General features: G+C 38.9%; 1 protein-coding gene across 3 annotated transcripts in view; it reads left to right on the forward strand.

Moving 5' to 3' along the window:
* The window catches only part of YLPM1 (YLP motif containing 1), a 75,064-nt gene that overhangs the window by 16,704 nt on the left and 36,844 nt on the right, over positions 1–21,516 (forward strand). For all 3 annotated transcript variants that reach the window (XM_030319575.1, XM_030319576.1, XM_030319577.1), the window contains exons 5-6: positions 13,429–15,549; positions 18,179–18,299. In XM_030319575.1, coding sequence (XP_030175435.1) covers positions 13,429–15,549; positions 18,179–18,299 — 2,242 coding nt within the window. The remainder of the gene's footprint in view (positions 1–13,428; positions 15,550–18,178; positions 18,300–21,516) is intronic.

The following is a 21,516-nucleotide window of genomic DNA, read 5'->3' on the forward strand; positions in this document are numbered from 1 at the left end:
TGTTTATTTATTTTTGAGACAGAGAGAGACAGAGCATGAATGGGGGAGGGTCAGAGAGAGAGGGAGACACAGAATCCGAAGCAGGCTCCAGGCTCTGAGCTGTCAGCACAGAGCCTGATGCGGGGCTCGAACTCACGGACTGCGAGATCATGACCTGAGCTGAAGTCGGACACTTAACCGACTGAGCCACCCAGGCGCCCCAAGAGAAGTTTTAAATAACACACTGTTAAGATAGAGTTTTTGCAAAATCCAGATTTAGGCTGCTGTTTAAAAAAACTGAAGGTTTCCAAAAGGCAAGTGATAGACCTGCATCATGTGTAAATATCATACTACATTGTTGAGCATCTGGAGCAGCTATTTTGAAATTGTGTGTATGTGTGTGTATTGTTGGATTCATCAAGTCTTCTAGAAGACTGCCCTGCTCCAAGAATCTATTAGGTCAGTGGATGTTGGTTTCCTAGAACCTTTTATTTTTCAATCGTAAAACTTATTTATTGAAGAGTAACATACAGAGATGTGCACAATCCTGGGTGTGCAGCTTAGTGAATTTTGACAAAGGAAACACACTCATGTTACAGTTCCAAGATCAAAAAATAAAAATTACTGGTGTCTGAAAAGTCCTCCTCATGCCCCTTCTGATTTTCCCTTGCCCCAAAGATAATCACTATACTGATTTTTTATGCCATAGATTAGTTTTGCCTATTTTTGAAGTTTGTATAAATGGAATCATACTGTACATACTCGGTGGAGTCTAGCATCTTTCACTCGACATTATGTTATTGTGAGGTTTATCCATGTTTGTGTAGCTGTAGTTTGTTCATTCCCATTGCTTTACAGTATTTTGTTGTATGAATTTACCACAGTCTGTTTTCATAGTGATAGTCATTTAAGTTTTTTGGTTATTATGAAGAATGCTGCTTTGTGTCTTTTGGTGTTGTATGTGTCCCTTTAGGTGCATCTGTGTGTGTGTGTGTGTGTGTGTGTGTGTGTGTGTGTGTATTTAATTTTGTTTAGAAATGTACAAAGGATTGGAATTACTTGATCATGGGGTATGTGCGGTCCTGCTTTGGTAGATGTTGTCAAACAGTTTTCCAAAGTGATTGTATCCATTTATATTCTCACCAGCAGGTTTTTTGTGTTCCAGTTTTTTGGGGTTTTTTGTTTGTTTGTTTTTTGCATCCTCATCAACACTTGGTATTATTAAAATTTTAAATTACAGTAATCTTGGTGGATGTCTAGTGGTATTGTACTATGGCTTTAATTTGTATTTCCCTGATGACAAATGAGGTTAACTTCTTTTTCCATTTGATTATTGTTAAGTTGGATTTCCTCTTTTACGAGATGCTTATTGAAATCTTTTCCCCATTTTTCTACCGGGTTATGATTTTTTCTTACTGATTTGTAGGAGTTCCTTATGTACACGAGATAGCATCCTGTGTCTAGATTGTCTTGACTGTTTTCTCATTGTGCAGTCCTTTTTCTTTCTTATCTTCAGTATGCCAAAAAAAGTATCACCTAGATCCAGTGGGCCATTTTTATTTTTGAAATTTTAAAGTAATTTTACAAATAATGTACAGAAGTAACAAAGGGATAGTGAAAAACTGCTTATTCAAAATTTTAATAAAAATTTTAGAAGAGCAAAACCCTGCATCAGGTAAATTTTGGCACAAAACATAAACATAAAAGATGAAATAATCCTGTCACTTGAATTTCTGGCAAAGCAGAATGGTCCAGGTTCTTGGCACAAAATATTATGTGGTGACATCCTTGCAGTTTAATAACTAAGTGGATGATAGTACTACATTTCCTTTCTGTCCTTAGAAATATATTGTTCATTCATCGAATCTTGAATTTGAGAATATTCATCTAGGATACTGTCATCTGAGGACTTACAGTTGGAGATTTTACTTACGTGATCAATGTCACATCTTTATTAGAGCTTAGAGTCCTTCTGTGTCTGTGTTTATTTTTTGATTTGGACACAGCTTTCTCTCTCACTTTTCTCTGCTGTTATAGTCAGGAAATGAAAAATTTTTAATTCTCAATTGTACTCAGTGAAGCCTAAAAGTAGGCTGTAATATTTTGGGCAGTACAAAGCGGGGTGAGGTGACAGCTTATTTCACTTTTGCCTCATCTTTAGGCGAGTCCATCATTCCTTCATTGTCTTTGTATTTTAATCTTCTTTAGCATAGATGGGGATAATTGATAAGTAATGATGAGTAATGATTTTGAGGGTAAGGAAATTGCAGAATGCTTTAAGATTCAGAGAAAAAGTCACTTAGGATCCCATAATGTGTCTTAGATTTATGAAAGGTTCTAATGGACCCATATAGTAATTGCAAGATAATGTAAGTTTCATTCTGTTTTTTAAGGAGTAAATTTTCTTTGTTCTTGGGGAAGCCTATGAGAGAAAAGTCACAAAGTTTCAATCCTTATGATGGAGCTGTTTATTTTTTATTTTTTAAAAGTTTTTATTTAAATTCTAGTTAGTTAACATGCAGTATAATATTAGTTTCAGGTGTACAATGTGGTGATTCAACACTTTCATACACCACCCGGTGCTCATCACAAGTGCACTCCTTAATCCCCATCACCTATTTAACCCATTCCGCACCCACCTACCCTCTGGTAACCATCAGCTCGTTCTGTGTATTTGAGTCTGTTTCTTGGTTTGTCTTTCTTTTTTTCTTTTTGCTCGTCTGTTTTGTTTCTTAAATTCCACATATGAGTGAAATCATATGGTATTTGTCTTTCTCTGGCTGACTTATTTTGCTTAGCATGGTACTCTGTAGCTCCATCCACTTCATTGCAAATGGCAAGATTTCATTCTTTTAATAGTTGAGGGATATTCTGTTATATGGACACACACACACTACAACTTCTTTATCCATCTATTGATGGACCTTTGGACATTTGGGCTCTCTCCATTGATAATGCTGCTATAAACATGGGGGTGCATGTACCCCTTTGAATACGTTTCAGTATTTTTGTATTCTTTGGGTAAATACCTAGTAGTGCAATTGCTGGATCACAAAGTAGTTCTATTTTTAACTTTTTGAGGACCTGCCATACACTTTTCCACAGTGGTTGTACCAGTTTGCATTCCCACCAGTAGTGTAAGAGGGTTGCCCTTTCTCTGCATCCTCACCAACACCTGTTGTTTCTTGTGTTGTTGAGTTTAGCCTCTCTGACAGGTATGAGTATAATAGAACTATTAAAAAAAAAACCAAACAGTTCTTGGGGCACCTGGGTGGCCCAGTTGGTTAAGCATCTGACTCTTGATTTTGGCTCAGGTCATGATTTCATGATTCATGGGTTTGAGCCCAGCACTGGGCTCTGCACTGACAGTGCAGAGCCTGCTTGGGATTATCTGTCTTTTCCTCGCTCTCTGCCTTCCCCCCCACCTTGTGTACACGTGCGTGTGATCTCTCAAAACAAACAAACGAAACCTTTAAAAAAAAAAAAAAAAAACGTTCTAAAACTAGGATCTGAACCCAGAGGGAACCCCAAGGGTTAATGGTGTCTTTTTTTTTTTTTTTTTTTTGGTGGGAGAGTGTGCATGTGTGTGTGCACATGCAAGGTGGATGGGGGAGCAGAGTGAGAGAGAATCTTAAACAGGCTCCATGCCCAGCACCCAGCAAGGAGCCCAATGCAATGCAGGGCTCCAACTCATGACCCTGAGATCATAATTTCAGTCAGAATCAAGAGTCAGATGCTTAACGGCTTAACCAGCTGAGCACCCAGATGCCCCTGGTGTCTTTTTTATTTTTTATTTTTTTAATGTTTATTTAATTTTGAGAGACAGAGAGAGAGAGCAGGGGAGAGGCAGAGAGAGAGGGAAACACAGAATCCGAAGCAGAGCTTCAGCATCCGAATCTGAGCTGTTAGCACAGAGCCCAACGTGGGGCTTGAATGCATAAACTGTGCTTTCATGATCTGAGCTGAAGTCAGACGCTTAACCGAGACACCAGCCACCCGTGGTGTCTTTTGATTAATAGAAATTCTTGATTTTAATTTAGCAGTCCAATTTATCGATCCGTTTTTCTTTTATGGTTAGTACTTTTTTGTGTCCTGTTTAAGAAATCTTTGTTTACCCCAAGGCCATAAATATATTATCCTATTTTATCTTCTGTCTCGTTTTACCCTTTATTTTTAAATCAACAATCCATATAGAATTGATTTGTTAATGAGGTATGAGGTAAGGATCATGGTTTATTATTTTTCATATGGCTATCTAGTTGACCCCAGCCCATCTTTTCCTTGCTACTTCATGCTATCTTCATTGTGAGTCAAATGGCCATATGTATGGATTTGTTTCTAGACTCTATCATTGTACCAGTGTCATACTGTTTTAATTACTGTAGCTTTAGGGGCGCCTGAGTGGCTGTCAGTTAGGTGTCTGACTCTTGATTTTGGCTTACAGTTCATGGGATCGAGCCCTGCATCAGGCTCTGGGCTGACAGCACGGAGCCTGCTTGGGATTCTCTCTCCTCATCTCCCTCTGCCCCTCCCCCACTCGTGCTCCCTCTCTCTCAAAATAAACACTTTTAAAAGATTTTTTAAAAAATTACTGTAGCTTTGTAATAAATCTTGATACCTCTTAGTGTAAGTCCTCCAGTTCTGTGTTTCTAGATCAGAGGTTGGCAAACTTTTTCTGTGAATGGCCAGATGGTAAGTATTTTTAGGCTTTGCAGGCCATGTTTGGTCTCTATCACTTATTTTTCTTTCTTCCTTTTGTTTTTCACATTTAAAAATGTAAAAGATCACTCTTAACTGGATTTGGCCCTGGGGCCATGGTCTACTGACCTCTGATTTAGATTGTCTTGATTATTCTTGGTCCTCTCTGTTTCCCATGTAATGCTTAGAATCAGCTTGTCAGTTTTCAGAAACCTGCTGGAATTTTGATGAGCGTTGCATGGAATCTGTTGACCATTTTGTGGAAGAATTGACATCTTTGTAATATCTAGGCTCCTGATTGGTCATACATACTTTTTGATTGGTTTTCGGATTATAATTGTGGACCTCTTCTATTCTGTAGCTGTCTTATTTGGATTAGCAAGGGACTGTAAACAATACAATTTTACTCTGTGCTTCCATTTGCCATGGTTGTTCCTATTTATAGCAATTACTTTTTGGAGGGAGAGTTTTGACTTTAGGGTTTTAGTTATACATATTAGAAAATACTTAGAAAAATCATCTCGCATGAAAACTAAAAGGGCAGGAATTTGACTCCAGAATTTAATATTTTGTAATTCCCATGGTCAGCTGATTTGAGTATGTTTATGTAAATATTGTGATAATAAGACATTTGTATTTCTGCGCATACCTCTTTAAGTTTTTATACCCACTTGGGGTCTATTTTTTATGTTAAATCGTGAAATTTTTATACATACCTCTAATGTTTTCATACCTAGCTTTAGGGTTTTTGTTTTTTAGAAGTTTATGAAATACCTAACTGTATACAAATTTTCTAAATATTTAAACACCAAATATTTGTTTTACTTTTCATCTAACCAATGGGCAATACATGTGTTTTTCTGTGATTGTATTTAGTGAATATATGCTATGTTTGTACTTTATTTCAAATGTTTTTATATGTTAAAAAGGTCTTAGCATTTCATTGTATTAATGTAAACATGGCTAATTTTTGTGCATATTTTAAAATTGAGTATCTCTTAATATATTTATTCCAAAGGCTTTAAAATTCTTTTATGAATACAAAAGGTTTTGATAGTCTAACATTTTGTTACATCCTTGAACTTTGAAAATTTGAAAGTGCAGTATTGATAAATAATTGCCATTTATATGTAGTGTTGAAAGTATATTTCAGTTGGTTTTTTTCTGACCCCCAAAATAAAAATAAAATGATGACCCTTGGCTGTTGATCAGCAATTTAATCTGAAAGCAAAGTACCCTATCCTGTCATGGAAATTGCATATTATATGTGCAGGCATGAGGCTTGCAGTAGTGAGTTAATTACCTTTTACAACCTTGTCACCATGTTCTCTTTTCCTTATCTGTACGTCGTCGTTTAGTGCCTCTTCCTTCCTTTATCTTTCCCTCTGGCCATTCTGTATATGTGCTCTTCTCTTTGTTCTCTTTCCTGCCAGTTTTTGCTTTAGTAATTCCTAGTGCAGGGAGCACTTCAGTAATTATGTGTTGAAATCCTTTGGTGAGTCAGACAAAGGGGATACCTCTGTAAACAAGGCCAGCCATCGTGTTCCATTTTATCAAGTTATGTTCTAAGTTTTAAGTAAATCAAATCGTTGGTTTACCTGTCTCACTCTTCCCTTGGACTATGAACTCCTTGAGTTAAGTATCCATTTATTTCCAGCACTAACATAGTGCCTGACAGATGTTCAGTAACTGTTACTTATGCTGGAATGTCTCAGTTATGGATGAAATTCTCAAGGCATTCACAAATTGGTTAGGAAGGCAGTTTGTTTATATTCAAAATTTGATTATAATATTAGGTAACAAGTTGACAAGGTTTCTTACTGACTCTACCTTGTGGAGAATAGTCTCCTCTTAGCACTTCCATGAACTGATCATTGCTGAATTGAATCCAAAGCAGATGGTTTTACACAACTTTAATGATCTAAGGTGTTTTTCCAGGCACTTTGAATTAATAAATGGCACTTCAAGAAATGGAACCAAACCCTCACAAGCCCTGAAACAGTATCATATATAGCTAAATAAGTAGATAAGTGGTCTCCCTCTTTAGTATTGTGGTGTGTCCTCTGATAAGTCTCTAGTCAGCTCCTGTCCCTGTGCCCAACAGTAGCTGTGCCAAGCCTTCACTGCTGTGCAGAGACCATCTGCACTGTTGTCTCCACAAACATTTTTCTTTCGCTTTGTATCTTTAATTTAGATTCCTGCCTCCCAGAGGAAATTGAGACTTTCAGGCCCAGTGAAACTCACTTCCCACCCTTGTGTTTACCTTACCTTATTATCCTCATCTTTCTTCTTCTAGTCTCAGAAGAAGCTCTTCTTTCTCCCAGTTAGGGCTAATCTCTCTGTGTCACTTAAATTCATTTTACATTTTTATCAAAGTGGTACATACATAGTTTTCAGAAATCAAGAAAAACAGCCAGCCACTGCCCCAAGCCACCCTAGATGTGTTTTCTAATGACATCTTTTCGTTCTTTAGCTGTTTCTTTTGGTAGTTACCTTCCTGTCACTAAAAAATATGCTGCTGCTTTCTTGAACTTCCACATTTTAAACGTTATATATTTACTCCCAGTTCTAACAGAGATTTGCTTCTTCCACTACTCTAACCCCGTATGTCTAATACGTGTCACTGTTTTTAGATAAGTAAACAATGTCCACTGTAGAGATAAGCAGTGTGTTATAATTATATTTCCTTTAGTGTAATGACTTTTCTAGAATTTCCAATTGTCTTCTTGAAAAATCTTTAAAATAATTCTCCAACCCTAGTCCCAAAAGCACCATCTCTTTTTCTCTTGAGGTGATCTCTCTCCCATATTTATGCATCTTCTTGCTTTTCACCTGGCTGGGTTGGCTGCTTGGTTGCTTTCAAGATCTGCCATATGGCTGTTACTCCAGCATTTCCCTTGATTACCCTCCTGGATTGGATTCACTGTTTACTGAATGTCATGGCTTCCTGTTTGTGGTTTAGTGCCTCTTTTTCCCAGAGTGCATGCTCAAGTAACTTAGTAAGAAATTGTGGTTTGGAGGCAAATTGTCTGAGTCTTGTGTGTCTGAAATGTTTTTATTCTAACCTCACACTTGATTATAATTTGGGTATAGACTTTAAAGTCAAGCATTTAAAATTTTTTAATTTATTTAAACTAAAAACAAAATTAGTTCACCCATTTCTCCTATGCCCACCCCTGCCTCTGGCAACCACCAATCTGTTCTTTGTATCTATGAGTTTGGCTTTTATCTATCTATCTATCTATCTATCTATCTATCTATCTATCTATCTATTTATTTTTAGATTCCACGTATAAGAGAAATCAGTATTTGACTTACTTCACTTAGCATAGTACCCTTGAGGTTTATCCATATTGTCATAAGTGGCAAGATTTCATTCTTTTTTGTGGCTGAATAATATCCGTGTGTTTGTGTGTCTGTGTTACACATACATACATATGTATACACACACCACAGTTTTTTTTATCCATTCTTCCATTGATGGACCCTTAGGTTGTTTCCATATTTCGGCTATTGTAACTCATGTGCAGTGAACATGGGATGCATATATCTCTTCAAGTTAGTTTTCTTGTTTTCTTCAGATAAATATCCAGAAGTGTAATTGATGGATCATCTGAGGGTTCTACTTATACTTTTTTGAGGAGCCTTCATACTGCTTTCCATGTGGCTGCACCTGTTTACATTCCCCGCAACAATATACAAGGTTTCTTTTTTCCATATCCTTGCCAACACTTATTATTTCTAACCTTTTTGAAAACAGCCATTCTCACAGGTGTGGGGTGATATTGTGGTTTCGATTTGTATTTCTTGGCTGATGAGTGATGATGAGTCTCTTTCCATGTGTCTCTTGACCATTTGTACATTGTCTTTGGGAAAATGTCTATTCAGGTCCTCTGCCCATTTTAAAATCAGATTATTTGTATTTTTGCTAGAGTTATAGGAGTTCTTTGTATATTTTGATCAGTAGCCCCTTATCAGTTATAAGATTTGCAAGTATTTTCTCCCATTCGGTAGGTTGCCTTTTCGTTTTGTTGATGGTTTTCTTTGCTGTGCAGAATCTTTATAGTTTGATGTCATCCCACCTGTTTATTTTTGCTTTTATTCTCCTTGCTTTTGATATCAGATTCAAAAAACCATTGCCAAGGCCTGTGTCAAGGAGCTTACACCTATGGTGTTTTTCTAGGTTTTGTCCTAGGAGTTGCATGGTTTCAGGCCTTATGTTCAAGTCTTTAGTCCATTTTGAGTTAATTTTTGTGTACAGTGTGAGATAACACTGTAGTTGCATTCTTTTCTACATGACTCTTCACTTTTCTGAGTATGATTTATTGAAAAAACTGTCCTTTCTCCATTTTATATTCTTGGCTCCTTTTCATAAATTAATTGACCATATACACATGGGTTTATTTGGGGGCGCTCTGTTCTGTTCCATTGATCTGTGTGTCTGTTTGTATGCCAGTACCATACTGTTTAACCCCATTTATGTACTGTATAGTAAAGTTGAACATAATTATTCCTCAAAAGTTTAGGATCACCATTCTATTTTCTTCTGCCAGTCAATATAGGAGCTATACTGTTCTGATTCTCTTCCTTTTTAGATGATGTCTCCCTATTGCTAGAAACTTTATTCCCTCCTGGTATTCCAAAATTTTATAGTGGTTTTTTTGTTTGTTTAGTTTTAATAGTTATACTTATTATTTACTAAGCTAGACCTTTTCTGTCTGAAAATTAGAGTCTTTTAACTCTTAAATCTTTCTATTTCTTCATTAATTTTATTTTTCTTGTTTTCTGTTTTTCTGGAACTCCTCATTAGTAGGTTTTTGGACCTGCAGGGTTGATTATATTTGTCTCTTTTTCATTTGATTGTACTTTCTGAGATACTTCTAATCTTTTTATTGCATTTTATTTGGAGAATTTTTAAATTTTTGTGCAGTTTTCTTGGTTCTGATCAAGTTTTATTCTTGATTTATATTTACAGTATCTCATTATGAATCTGAGGATATTATTTGAGGGTTTTTTAAAAGTTATCTTCTGTTTTTTGCATTATCTCTGTTTTTTCTCCAGATTTATGACCCGTTTACCTTTGGTCTCTTCCTTCCATTTTGGAGACATTCCTCAAGTTTCTAGTGATCCTTGGTTGTCCATTTATATTTAAGAGCGGGGGACACTGACAAGCTAATTGGAAGCTCTGTGTGCATATGAGGCGCTCATCAACTGTTGATGTGCCCAGTCAGCAGATTCAGGCCTTGCTTATGTGGTAGGGCAGAGAACTGCCAATGTTAGAGGACCCTCGGATTCAAGAATATAGGGACATTCATCCCAGAGAAAGTCTAGTTGATGGTTCTGAATATAGATTTTAATTTACACAGTTTTAGCCCCAAGTCTTACCCCTGTCCTTCCCCAGCACCTCTGGTATCTGAGAATTCTGACTCTCCCTGGGTTTCTATGGGCAGACCAGCCCCGTTTTGATTGTATCTCCTTCTACCAGCATTCTAAACTCCAGCTTCTTCTTGCATAGGTTACCACTCATGTTTGCCCTTTGTCTTCCAGAATTTAAAAACCATTTGCTGGCGGTCCCCTTTCTGTTTATAGTCAATTTATGTATATTGACATTCCTTGTGGTGACTCTGTGTGGTGTCAACTTGGCTAGCCTATAGTACCTTTCATAGAGTTCCCTTATGTGTTTCTGATTAGGGTGGGACACAAAGAGATTTTTTCATCTGATGTGAAATATTTATCCCTGAACAACTAAAAAAAAAAAAAAAAAAAAGATTCTTACCTGTTTCCCAGAAAAGGATATATAGTCCCTTTCATCTTTTTGTCTTTGGGAAAATCTTCATTCTTCTCCTAGCTGGTTCACATTCTCTCTTTGATACTCTGTAATTGAAATTCTGAGATATAGGGGCACCTGGGTGGCTCAGTTGGTTAAACATCCACCTTTGGCTCAAGTCATGATCTTGCAGTTTGTGAGTTCGAGCCCCTCATCAGGCTCTGTACTGACAGCTTGGAGCCTGGAGCCTGCTTCACACTGTGTCTCTCTCTCTCTCTCTCTGCCCCTCCCCTGTTTGTGCGCTGCACCTCTCTATCTCTCTCTCTCTCTCTCTCTCTCTCTCAAAAATAAACATTAAAAAAAATTAAATTCTGAGATATAAAATTAACTATTATTAATACATCTAATGTTAGAGGATGACAAAGAACGATCAACCAAGGACATTTAACTAATACATGTGTATGTATTTAAACATATAGTATCAAATTAAGGAAGAAATACTTGTAACTATTACAGTCCTGCTTTCTGCAACTGGTCATGTAACCATAGTTTGTATTTATAACTATATTCTTCCACTACACCTTTCATAGTCCCTTTGTTCTCAACATGCATTTCAGTTGGTCCTCGTTTTTTGCCTAGTGGAGTGACCCAAACCTTCATTCTTGAAAGGTCTGGGCTCTTGGCAGTCCTGCCTGGATTGAGTTACTGTAGTTTTCTGTTGACTTTGATCACAGGACATGAAAGCGCTAAGAGGTGTTCTAGAGGCTCTCCGTTCCAGACATCTTCCTCCGTACCCTCATTGTGTACTAGTGACCCAATTTCCCCTTGCAACTCAGGACCAATCACTACCAGCCAATGTAGTTACTTCTTTCTTGGCCTGTTTATTCAGAACCCAAGTAGCCAGGTGGCAGTCTCAAGTTGAATTTAATGGAGTTACTGTGGTGTTTCCTGATGGAAGCATTCTTCCTTTGAAACTAAGACTTCTAGACCAGCAAAAAGCCTAATGTCAACAGGGATAGGAAATAAATATTCTCCTGAAACTGAATTTAGCATTCTTCATTGATTTCCCAAACAAATGAAAGAAAAACTCTCTGTTTCTCATTAAAAACATGAAAGGCATCATCATCCATTTAGTCGCCTAAGCCAGGAAACTTAGAATTGTCCTAAATTTTTCCTTTTCTATTATCATTTTAATTTCACTTGTTAGAAAGTCCTATCCATTTTACCTTTCTTCACATCTTTCACTTTTATCTCCTTCTCTACATCCTCATATCAGTCACTGCCTTAGAACAGGCTTCACTTTAACTTACTCAAATTGTAGAAACAACCTACGGTAAACTTCTCCTACCTATCTGCTTGTTTTCTGCTAGAGGAATCTTTTAAAAATCAGACCATCTATAGTGGCTCTAAGTCTCATTAGGTAATTCCTAACTTCTTACCCAGCTGAATTAATTCATTGGTGGTAACAGAGATCTGAAGTCCTACGCTTTAATAAGTTAAAGACTTACTCTCTTTTAGCACTTTTGTGATGACTCTACAGTGTCAAGAATCCAAGTTCCTTCTGATTTGTTACTTCTCATCCCCTAGTATATTGCCCTTATCTACATGGCCCAGGATGCTTCACCACCATGTCAGAGCCAGCATGAAAAGGAGATGGTGAAGAGGAGGATGTGCCCTTCCCTTTGAGGCTATAACCCGGAAGAAGCTGTCGGTCATTTTCACTGTCAGCCCAGCCAGAACATGTCTATAAGTTTTAGCTACAGCAGAGTTTGGGAAAGAGAATCTTTAGTCTCGCTAGCTTTGTGTCCAGCTAAGAATGAAGAAGCTCAGATACTTTAGGAAAAGGGGGAATGCATATTAGAGGAGCACCAGTAGTCCCTGCCACACAGAGTGTACAAGGTCTTCTGGAGCTCGATTCTTGCCTACTCTTTACCTTATCTCTTTGTTCCCTACCTTTCCACTCCTTTCCCAGCTTTCCTACTCTTTTTGCTTGAGCCATGTTTGCACTTCCAGACTGCTTTGGTGGTGTGTGTTTCTCTGCCTTTCCTCATAATGCTTCCTTAACCTTAGATGTCCTTGCCACCCATTTCCCTTATCTCCAATGCACTCTGTTAGCCTGGCCTCAGAGAATTTGTCTTTCAAGACTTAATTTAAGCATCATCTATTATATAAAGCCTCTATTGGACAGCACCCCCTCCCCCCTTACCCTGGTAGAATTGACCATCCGCTCCTCTGTTGCCCTTGTTGTATGCAGATAGACTTCTGTTATTGCACCTTTGGGCATTTATTTATACTTAGATTCTCTTTCTCCTTGATTGTAAACCCTTTGAGGCACAGATGAGGTTTTATTTGTATATCTCCTAGGTGTAGTATAGCTAGACAGACAAGGAATGTAAATATTTTCTGAATGGGCGAGTGGGTCCGTAGCAAATTGTCAGGGCACTGTCCAGACTTTAAAATATCAGGGCACATTCTTAAGCTATAGCTGGCTACTGGCTTTTTGAATTTTTGTCCAGTAGTCCAGGTGATAATGTTAGCTCCAACAATATTTATAATCATCCTATATTATCTTGTTAGTTGTTTCCTACTTAGATTTTAGTTATATTTTAATTCTCAAAGTACTCTCAGAGTTAGCCATGGCACTTTTTCCCCCATTTAAGATGAGTGGGCTTTTCTGTCTACTAAGTCACAATACTTATGATTGCTTTTTAACAATTTAGTGTATCAGTGACTTGCTGCAGGAGTTGTTTTGGAGTGGATGATAATAATACTGACATGATTTCCAAAGCCTGTCCTAAGACCTTCTGAGCACTGCCACTTTAGCATACCGATTCTAAGATAGATACCTCAGGATTTATTTAATGACTGAAAGAGTCATTTTTGTAAACAGATTCTAAGGCAAGATTGCCTTAAATATTCTTACATGGAGAATATTTTTTTTTCTGCTTTACTGTCTTGAGTAATATCTTTTGTTTTACTTGTAGATTTGATGGTCCTCGAAGATTTGAGGATTTAGGGTCAAGGTGTGAAGGACCGAGACCCAAAGGGCCTCGTTTTGAAGGAAATCGCCCCGATGGGCCAAGACCCAGATATGAAGGTCACCCAACAGAGGGCACTAAAAGCAAATGGGGAATGATTCCCCGGGGGCCAGCATCTCAGTTTTATATTACCCCCAATACATCCCTCAGTCCTCGACAGAGTGGACCACAGTGGAAAGGCCCCAAGCCAGCTTTTGGACAGCAACATCAGCAGCAACCTAAGTCACAAGCAGAACCTCTTTCAGGAAACAAAGAACCATTAGCAGACACCAATAGTAACCAGCAGAAGAATTTTAAAATGCAGTCAGCTACATTTTCCATTGCTGCAGATATAAAGGATGCCAAGGCGGCTCAGTCAAATGAGAATCTAAGCGACTCTCAACAAGAGCCACCTAAAAGCGAAGTCTCGGAAGGGCCCATAGAGCCTTCTAATTGGGACCAGAATTCTCAAAGTATGGAGACTCAAATGGACAAAGCCCAAGCTGTTACTCAGCCTGTACCCCTTGCAAATAAACCTGTACCTACTCAATCTACTTTTCCCTCAAAACCAGGGGGGATGGAGGGAGGAGCAGCAGTGACAACATCATCATCATTAACTGCAGATAATGATTTTAAGCCTTTGGGTATTGGTCTGCCCCATTCAGAAAACAACCAAGATAAAGGGCTGCCTCGGCCAGATAACAGAGATAATAGGTTAGAAGGCAATCGAGGCAGCAGCTCATCTTACAGAGGTCCTGGGCAAAGCAGAATGGAAGACACACGGGATAAAGGACTAGTAAATAGAGGTAGAGGTCAGGCAATCAGCCGTGGCCCAGGGTTGGTCAAGCAAGAAGACTTTCGTGATAAGATGATGGGTAGACGAGAAGACAGTCGAGAGAAGATGAGCAGAGGAGAAGGCAGCCGGGACAGAGGGTTGGTGAGGCCAGGAGGCAGTCGGGAGAAAATGCCAGGTGGTCTGCAAGGCAGCCAGGACCGGGGTAGAGCTGGCAGCCGAGAAAGGGGACTACCTCGGAGGGCTGGCAGTCAGGAGAGAGGACCTCCTCGAAGGGCTGGGAGTAGGGAAAGAGTACCACCACGAAGAGCTGGGAGTAGGGAGAGGGGACCACCTCGAGGGCCTGGCAGTAGGGAAAGGGGACTGGGAAGACCAGATTTTGGTCGTGACAGAGGTCCATTTAGACCAGAACCAGGAGATGGTGGGGAAAAAATGTATCCATATCACCGAGATGAGCCTCCTAGAGCTCCATGGAATCATGGAGAAGAGAGAGGGCATGAAGAGTTCCCATTAGATGGTAGAAATGCTCCAATGGAACGAGAAAGACTTGATGACTGGGATAGAGAGAGATACTGGAGAGAATGCGAACGTGACTATCAAGATGATACACTAGACCCATATAACAGAGAGGACAGGTTCTCAGCACCACCATCTCGATCTCATGATGGAGAGAGACGAGGCCCTTGGTGGGATGATTGGGAGAGAGATCAGGATATGGATGAGGACTACAACAGGGAAATGGACAGGGACTTGGACAGGGATGTGGATCGGATTGGAAGACCCATGGATATGTATGATAGAAATTTGGATAATGAGTGGGACAGAGATTATGGGAGACCACTGGATGAACAAGAATCACAGTTTCGTGAACGGGATATTCCATCTCTTCCACCTTTACCACCCCTCCCACCTCTTCCACCTTTGGATAGATATCGGGATGATAGATGGAGAGAAGAAAGAAATCGAGACCATGGGTATGATCGAGATTTTCGTGATAGGGGTGAGTTGAGGATCCGAGAGTATCCAGAAAGAGGAGATACATGGCGGGAAAAGCGAGATTATATCCCTGACAGAATGGACTGGGAAAGAGAACGGTTGTCAGACAGATGGTACCCATCTGATGTGGATAGACATTCCCCCATGGCGGAACATATGCCCTCCTCACATCATTCTTCTGAAATGATGGGGTCGGATACAAACTTAGACTCTGACCAAGGCCTTGGAGGGGTAATGGTTCTCAGTCAGAGGCAGCACGAAATCATTTTGAAAGCTGCACAAGAACTGAAAATGCTTCGGTAAGTTGACTACTTAAGATTTTCTTTTAGTCAAAACCGCATTCAGACTGCTCTTTTTTAAAGTGATGCGATGTATGTGAATGGAATCGTTTTGCTTCAAGTTCTTGTAAATTTTAATTTATATTTCTGGCCATTCAGTGCTGCTTTAGGGTTAGGAAATGTATTTTGGAACTGTGTTAATTGTAAGCTTATGTCCTGAAATGTGAAAGTTTGGTAGCCATTCTTGGCTTTTATAGATGTGTTGCTGACATATCATGCCTGTACATGTTTCAGTGTCAAACTTCAACTCTCCAGTGCTCTGGATTTCACAGAGCTCATATGTAACATCCTTTTTTTTCCCCAGGAGGCATTTTGTTCTTTGGTATTAGATCTTATAGACTTCATATTCACGTATCTTTGATAAAACTTTGGAAAGTGCTGTAAGGGTTTTCCTCTGTTGAAGCTCAGAATGGTTTACCTGAAAGCGTCCTCAGATTTGGCTAACTGCTGATACTTTCTTTCTGGGGTGTTTTATCTTTTCCTTATAACTAAAAGCAGATATCTCTACTTGAGGATGTTACTTATTTCTACATAATCAAATATTTTCTTTGTGAAATGGAGAATAAAATTTGGATTTCTTGATTTAAAATCACCTCTGTATAAGTATCTATCTAATGCTTCCCAGGGAGTAACAATTAAAAAAAAAAAAAAGAAGAAGAAGAAGAAACATTGCATGCTTACTGTGTGCCAGGAACTGTACTGAATACTGATTACTTTGTGTATGTTCATTCAATCCCTAAACCAACTATGTCCTGAGATAAGAATTTAGCAGTCATTGATAGATTGTAAGCTTTTTGAGTAAGTTCTTAGGAATGAGCAATGTTTTGAGAAAATAAATTAATGGTTAGGTTTTAACATATTCCAGTGTATTGTGTTTCCTTCATTTTTCAATTCTGGTCTATGTTTGTGGATTGTACCGATTGAAATCATAACTGAAGCTTTATGACTAGCAAAGTACAACGAGGAAAAATCCCTGTAGGTAAAGATGAAACATCCGGTGTCTCGGGCAGCACAACAGATTTCTGTCTATAGAAGATACGCTCTGAGAGATTTTACTTTTCCAGATTACTCGTGAAGAAGATGTGGAAAGCATGATAGAGAACGTTTAGTTACCACACCATTCACTTTTAAATTAACAGACGCCTTTAACTTAACACCCACCATGTGCTGGGCACTGTGCTAATAATTTAGCCTACATTGTCTCAGTCTTCCTGTCTCAGATCCTTTTATCTCAAAGGCCTGCAATGATAAGTAGACATACCCTACTTCACAGATGACACTAAAGCTCAGAGAGGTTAAGTCCACTTGGCTAATCAGTGGCAAACCCAGAATTTGAACCCAGTCTGTCCAGCTCTAAAATCTGTTTTGTTTATGGAGAACACCAAGCTGGTTAGTGTTCCCAAACTGCCAAGTTTTCTTTCCTTTTCTTTTTAAAATTTCCTTTTCATCCGTTATTACTTGGTATAGAAAACCTTTTGATAAAAGGTGCTTCTTCTTCATCATCCTTTTTTTTAAGCTCTTTCTAGGCAACATAAGCATAACTAAAATATATGAAGTGATGGATAAGAATTATCATAGGTGAATACAAGTAAGCTATGTTGTATTGGTGTGAAGTCATAATACGATTTACATGAGGTAGAAAATAAACTTTTTTGACCCTTAGTTTGTGTCCATTTGGGGCACTACATCCAGTGTAGGAAGAAAATTGTAAAAAGTCTAAAGAGGTTGTAGTAGATGTACACCTGTTTATGGTGGGCATTGTAAGGAAAACTCAAAAAAAAAAAAAAAAAAAAAAGAAGGAAGGAAGGAAGGGATTGGACCAGAGAACTCAAGAAAAGCATGAAGAGTTCCATGAATCCTTTTCAGGAATATGAAGTGTTGTTTTTTAAAGGTATAGACTGACATTAGCTCTCACTGGGCCATAAACTAAAGTACCCACAAGAACCAGACAGGTAACTATAATGAGTGAAAGTGGGACAGGGTAACTCTACCGAGTGTGGTGAGGACTATAGCAACCCGCTTCATCTAAAGTGGACGGCCATCACTCCAGTCAGCTGATTGTTGGCATGTGGGGACATAGACCCGTTGTTACCAAATCTCTTTACAATTTGAATTTATATGTGAAATATTTTGCTTCGTAAATAACAGCAGCTAATTCAGATTTTAAAAACTGATGGGAAAGCCAATTAAAAAAAAAACAAACAAGAAACTTTGTAGGCCGTATTTGGCCACCAGTTTGCAACCTCTCATCTAGCGAGAGAGTATTGAACAAGGAAAATAGTGAGAGAACTTTTTGTTCAATGAAAGAAAAAGGTGACCAGTAGATGCTATTTTAGAATAGACTAATGAGGCAGGTTGTGGAACCTGTCCTTGAATAGGTTTAGTAATTTATAGTCATTTATAGGTTGTAGAAGACTAGTCAGTTAGCTACATAAAGGCAAGAGAGTGTTACCCTGGAGATGCCCTGGGGGCACCATAGAGGGTTTTGGAACAGGGTTCTTAAGATCTCTTTGTCTTTGATATCAGTTGTAGTCACTGGGTCTGGAGTAAACATGCCTTAATGTACAATGGCAATTTTATTTGTTCACAGGGAACAGAAAGAACAGCTTCAGAAGATGAAAGACTTTGGGTCTGAGCCACAGATGCCTGACCATCTGCCACCCCAGGACTCGAGGTTGCAGAATGCATCTTCAAGGCCTGGAATGTACCCGGTATGGAAAAACGTGTGCTCGGGAAATGAAATGATTCCTACTTTGTATGTTTGTATGTTGTTTGATTTTTTTCCATTGTAATAGGTATAAATTTCCTCTATAGAAAATGTAAATTTGCGGTGCCTGGGTGGCTCAGTCAGTTAAGTGTCCGACTTCAGCTTGGGTCAGGATTTCATGGTCAGTGAGTTAGAGCCGCATGTCGGGCTCTGTGCTGACAGCTCAGAGCCTGGAGCCTGCTTTGGATTCTGTGTCTCCCTCTCTGCCGCCCTCCCCCCACCCCCCGCCCCACTCATACTCTGTCTCTCTCTGTCTCTCAAAAATGAATAAACGTTAAAAAAATTTTTTTTAATGTAAATTTGGGGAAAGTAAAAAGCTAATGGTAATTGGCCTTTGAAAATCTTTTAAATGTGGTCAAAAGTGTGACAGCCACTTTTTCCCCCTAGGTTTTGATAAATACACCACGCACACCTGAGCTACATGGCTTCATGTTCACACAAGTGTAGAATTTTTCTAATAATCTCTTTTGTTGAAGTGGTCCTGTTTTTCATCTGGGCAGTGCAGAGGCCCCTTATGAGCCCGCCTCCTGTGAGCCTCAGAGTTTCCCCACTGCCTTGGGCTACTGGTTCCTCAGCTAGGGAAGGGATCAAACATCATGCTCTAGTTCAGGCAGTAAAGTTCTGTGAAAGGTTTGTGTGATCAGGTTCTCCCTTTGTTTTGCGTTCATTGTTGTTGTTGTTTGTTATTTTACCTTTAAGCCAGTGATGACCTTTAAAAATGTTGTCATGCAAATAACTTTATAACAACACAATGAGAGGGAAAACCCAAATCATTTCATGAAATTAACTCTTCACTTTTCAGTGTGCCCTTTCATCATAACACATAGTCTAACACGAAACAGATTACATAGTTGTCACCAATGACCACCATGATGTTGCCTCCCCATATCATATCTCCTGACTTGTGTGTGCATCTGTCTGCCTCCAGCGTTTCTCTCTGGATGTGTCTCCTGTCAAACTCAGCATATTCAAAATGGACCTCAGTATCATTTTCCATTAACCTTGTTCTTTCTCCTCACCATCACCTACTCACCCAAACTGGAAACCTGAAAGTCAGCCTTAACTGTTTACTGTGTCCTGCCCTTCCGTATCCAGTCATTCTTTTGATTGATTTTACTACCTTTTTAATATTGTTCAAATATACTGTCCTCCACTTCCCCACAACCTCAGTTTTGTCCTTCATCAGTTCTTGCCTAGATTATTTCAGAAACATCCCAATTCATCTCTCCATCTCATTCTCCTCTGATCCATTCTCCATTCTGCTAGAGTGATTATTTTATTGTATTTTTGAATCAAATTTTGAGGTATAGTTTACACATCTTAACTCACTTTAAGCCCACTCATTTTAAGCCTGCAGTTTGAGTTTTGACAAATATAAAGAAGAACAAAATTTCTATCACCCCAAAAAGTTCTCTAGTGCCACTTTGTACCCCTATACTTCACCTTAGGCGGCACTGATGGGACTTCTGGCCAAAGTGGACACTTAATTTTTTTTTTTTTTCAACATTTATTATTGAGAGACAGAGAGACAGAGCGTGAACATGGGAGGGGCAGAGAGAGGGAGAGACACAGAATCTGAAGCAGGCTCCAGGCTCTGAGCTGTCAGCACAGAGCCCCACGTGGGGCTCGAACTCACAAACCATGAGATCATGACCTGAGCCGAAGTCAGATGCTTAACCTACTGAGCCACCCAGGCACCACAAAATGGACATTTAAAAACATAAATCTCACCATGTTGCGTGCACCCTCGCTTTAGAATGCTGTATTCCCCGCTGCTTACGTGATAAAATCTAAAGTCTTTTGCATGACCCTTTATGTTTCTCCTGAGCTGGCTTGACCTCTGCTTACCATTACTTGCTCTTCTCCTCCCTTCCACTCTGCCTTCCTTCCACGTGGAGCTTCTTACAACTGTGCGAGTGTGCCAGACTCTTAACTTCCCCATGCCTTTGCACGTACATGTTGTTCTCTAAACCTAGAGTTTCTTTTCTTTCTCTTATCCTCTTCTCCAACTAGTTAATTCTTGTTCATTTTTTAGAAGTCAGCTTTGTATCTTCTCTTCCCCTTGGGTAAGATGGTTGCCTTCACATGTACCCCTGTAACATCTTGTACAAGCTTCTGTCATAGCCATTATCCTATTGTATTTTGTTTGTTACCTTGTCTGTCTTTCCTTCTAAACAGAGCTCCTAATAATAGGAACTGTGTCTTTTATCTTTGTATCTCTTAGCAAATAGTTGAAACTCTAGATTATAGTTCCACATTTCTGCCTTATTCACTTAACAAATAAAAAACATTTTTCATATTCCTACATACGTTATTACTTTTGATGCATAATTTATTAAAACTATTCCACTTCTGTTGGACATTTGCTTCTAATCCTTCAGTCTTATTATTAGTATAACTTCAGTGAATGTCTTTGTATCAAGTTCTTACTCTAGGTAACTTATTTAAAAAAAAAAATTCATGTTTATTTTTGAGAGAGACAGAGCGTGAGCTAGGGAGGGGCAGAGAGAGAGAGAGAGAGAGAGAGAGAGAGAGAGAGAGAGGGAGACATAGAATCTGAAGCAGGCTCTGGGCTCTGAACTGTCAACACAGAGTCTGACGCGGGGCTCAAACTTACGACCTATGAGATTATGACCTGAGCCAAAGTCAGATGCTTAACCAACTGAGCCACCCCGGGTCCCATAGATAACTTCTTAAATTTTAAGATCCCCAAAATCCCAAAGTAGGATATTTCAGTTACAGAATAAGGACATTTTTAATGATTCCTGGAATATAGCTAATGGCTCTCTAAAATAGTTGTATAAAGGGGCTCCTGGGTGGCTCAGTCTGTTAATCATCCAACTTTGGCTCAGGTCATGATCTTGTGGTTCGTGAGTTCGAGCCTCACGTTGGGCTCTGAGCTATCAGCACAGAGCCTGGATCCTGCTTCAGATTCTATGTGCCCCTTTCTCTCTGCCCCTCTCCTATTCACACTGTTTCTCTCTCTCTCTCTCTCTCTCTCTCAAACATAAACATAAAAAACATTTTTTTTAAATAGTTGTATAAAATGTATGCTAGAGCCTTGCAAGCACCAGCTACTTGATATTTTTGGTCGATTTAGTAGCTTTAATAAAATGTTTTGTTTTTTTTTTTTTTTTAATTTTTTTTTCAACGTTTTTATT

Source organism: Lynx canadensis, chromosome B3 (assembly GCF_007474595.2).
Source record: "Lynx canadensis isolate LIC74 chromosome B3, mLynCan4.pri.v2, whole genome shotgun sequence".
Classification (NCBI taxonomy): Eukaryota; Metazoa; Chordata; class Mammalia; order Carnivora; family Felidae; genus Lynx; species Lynx canadensis.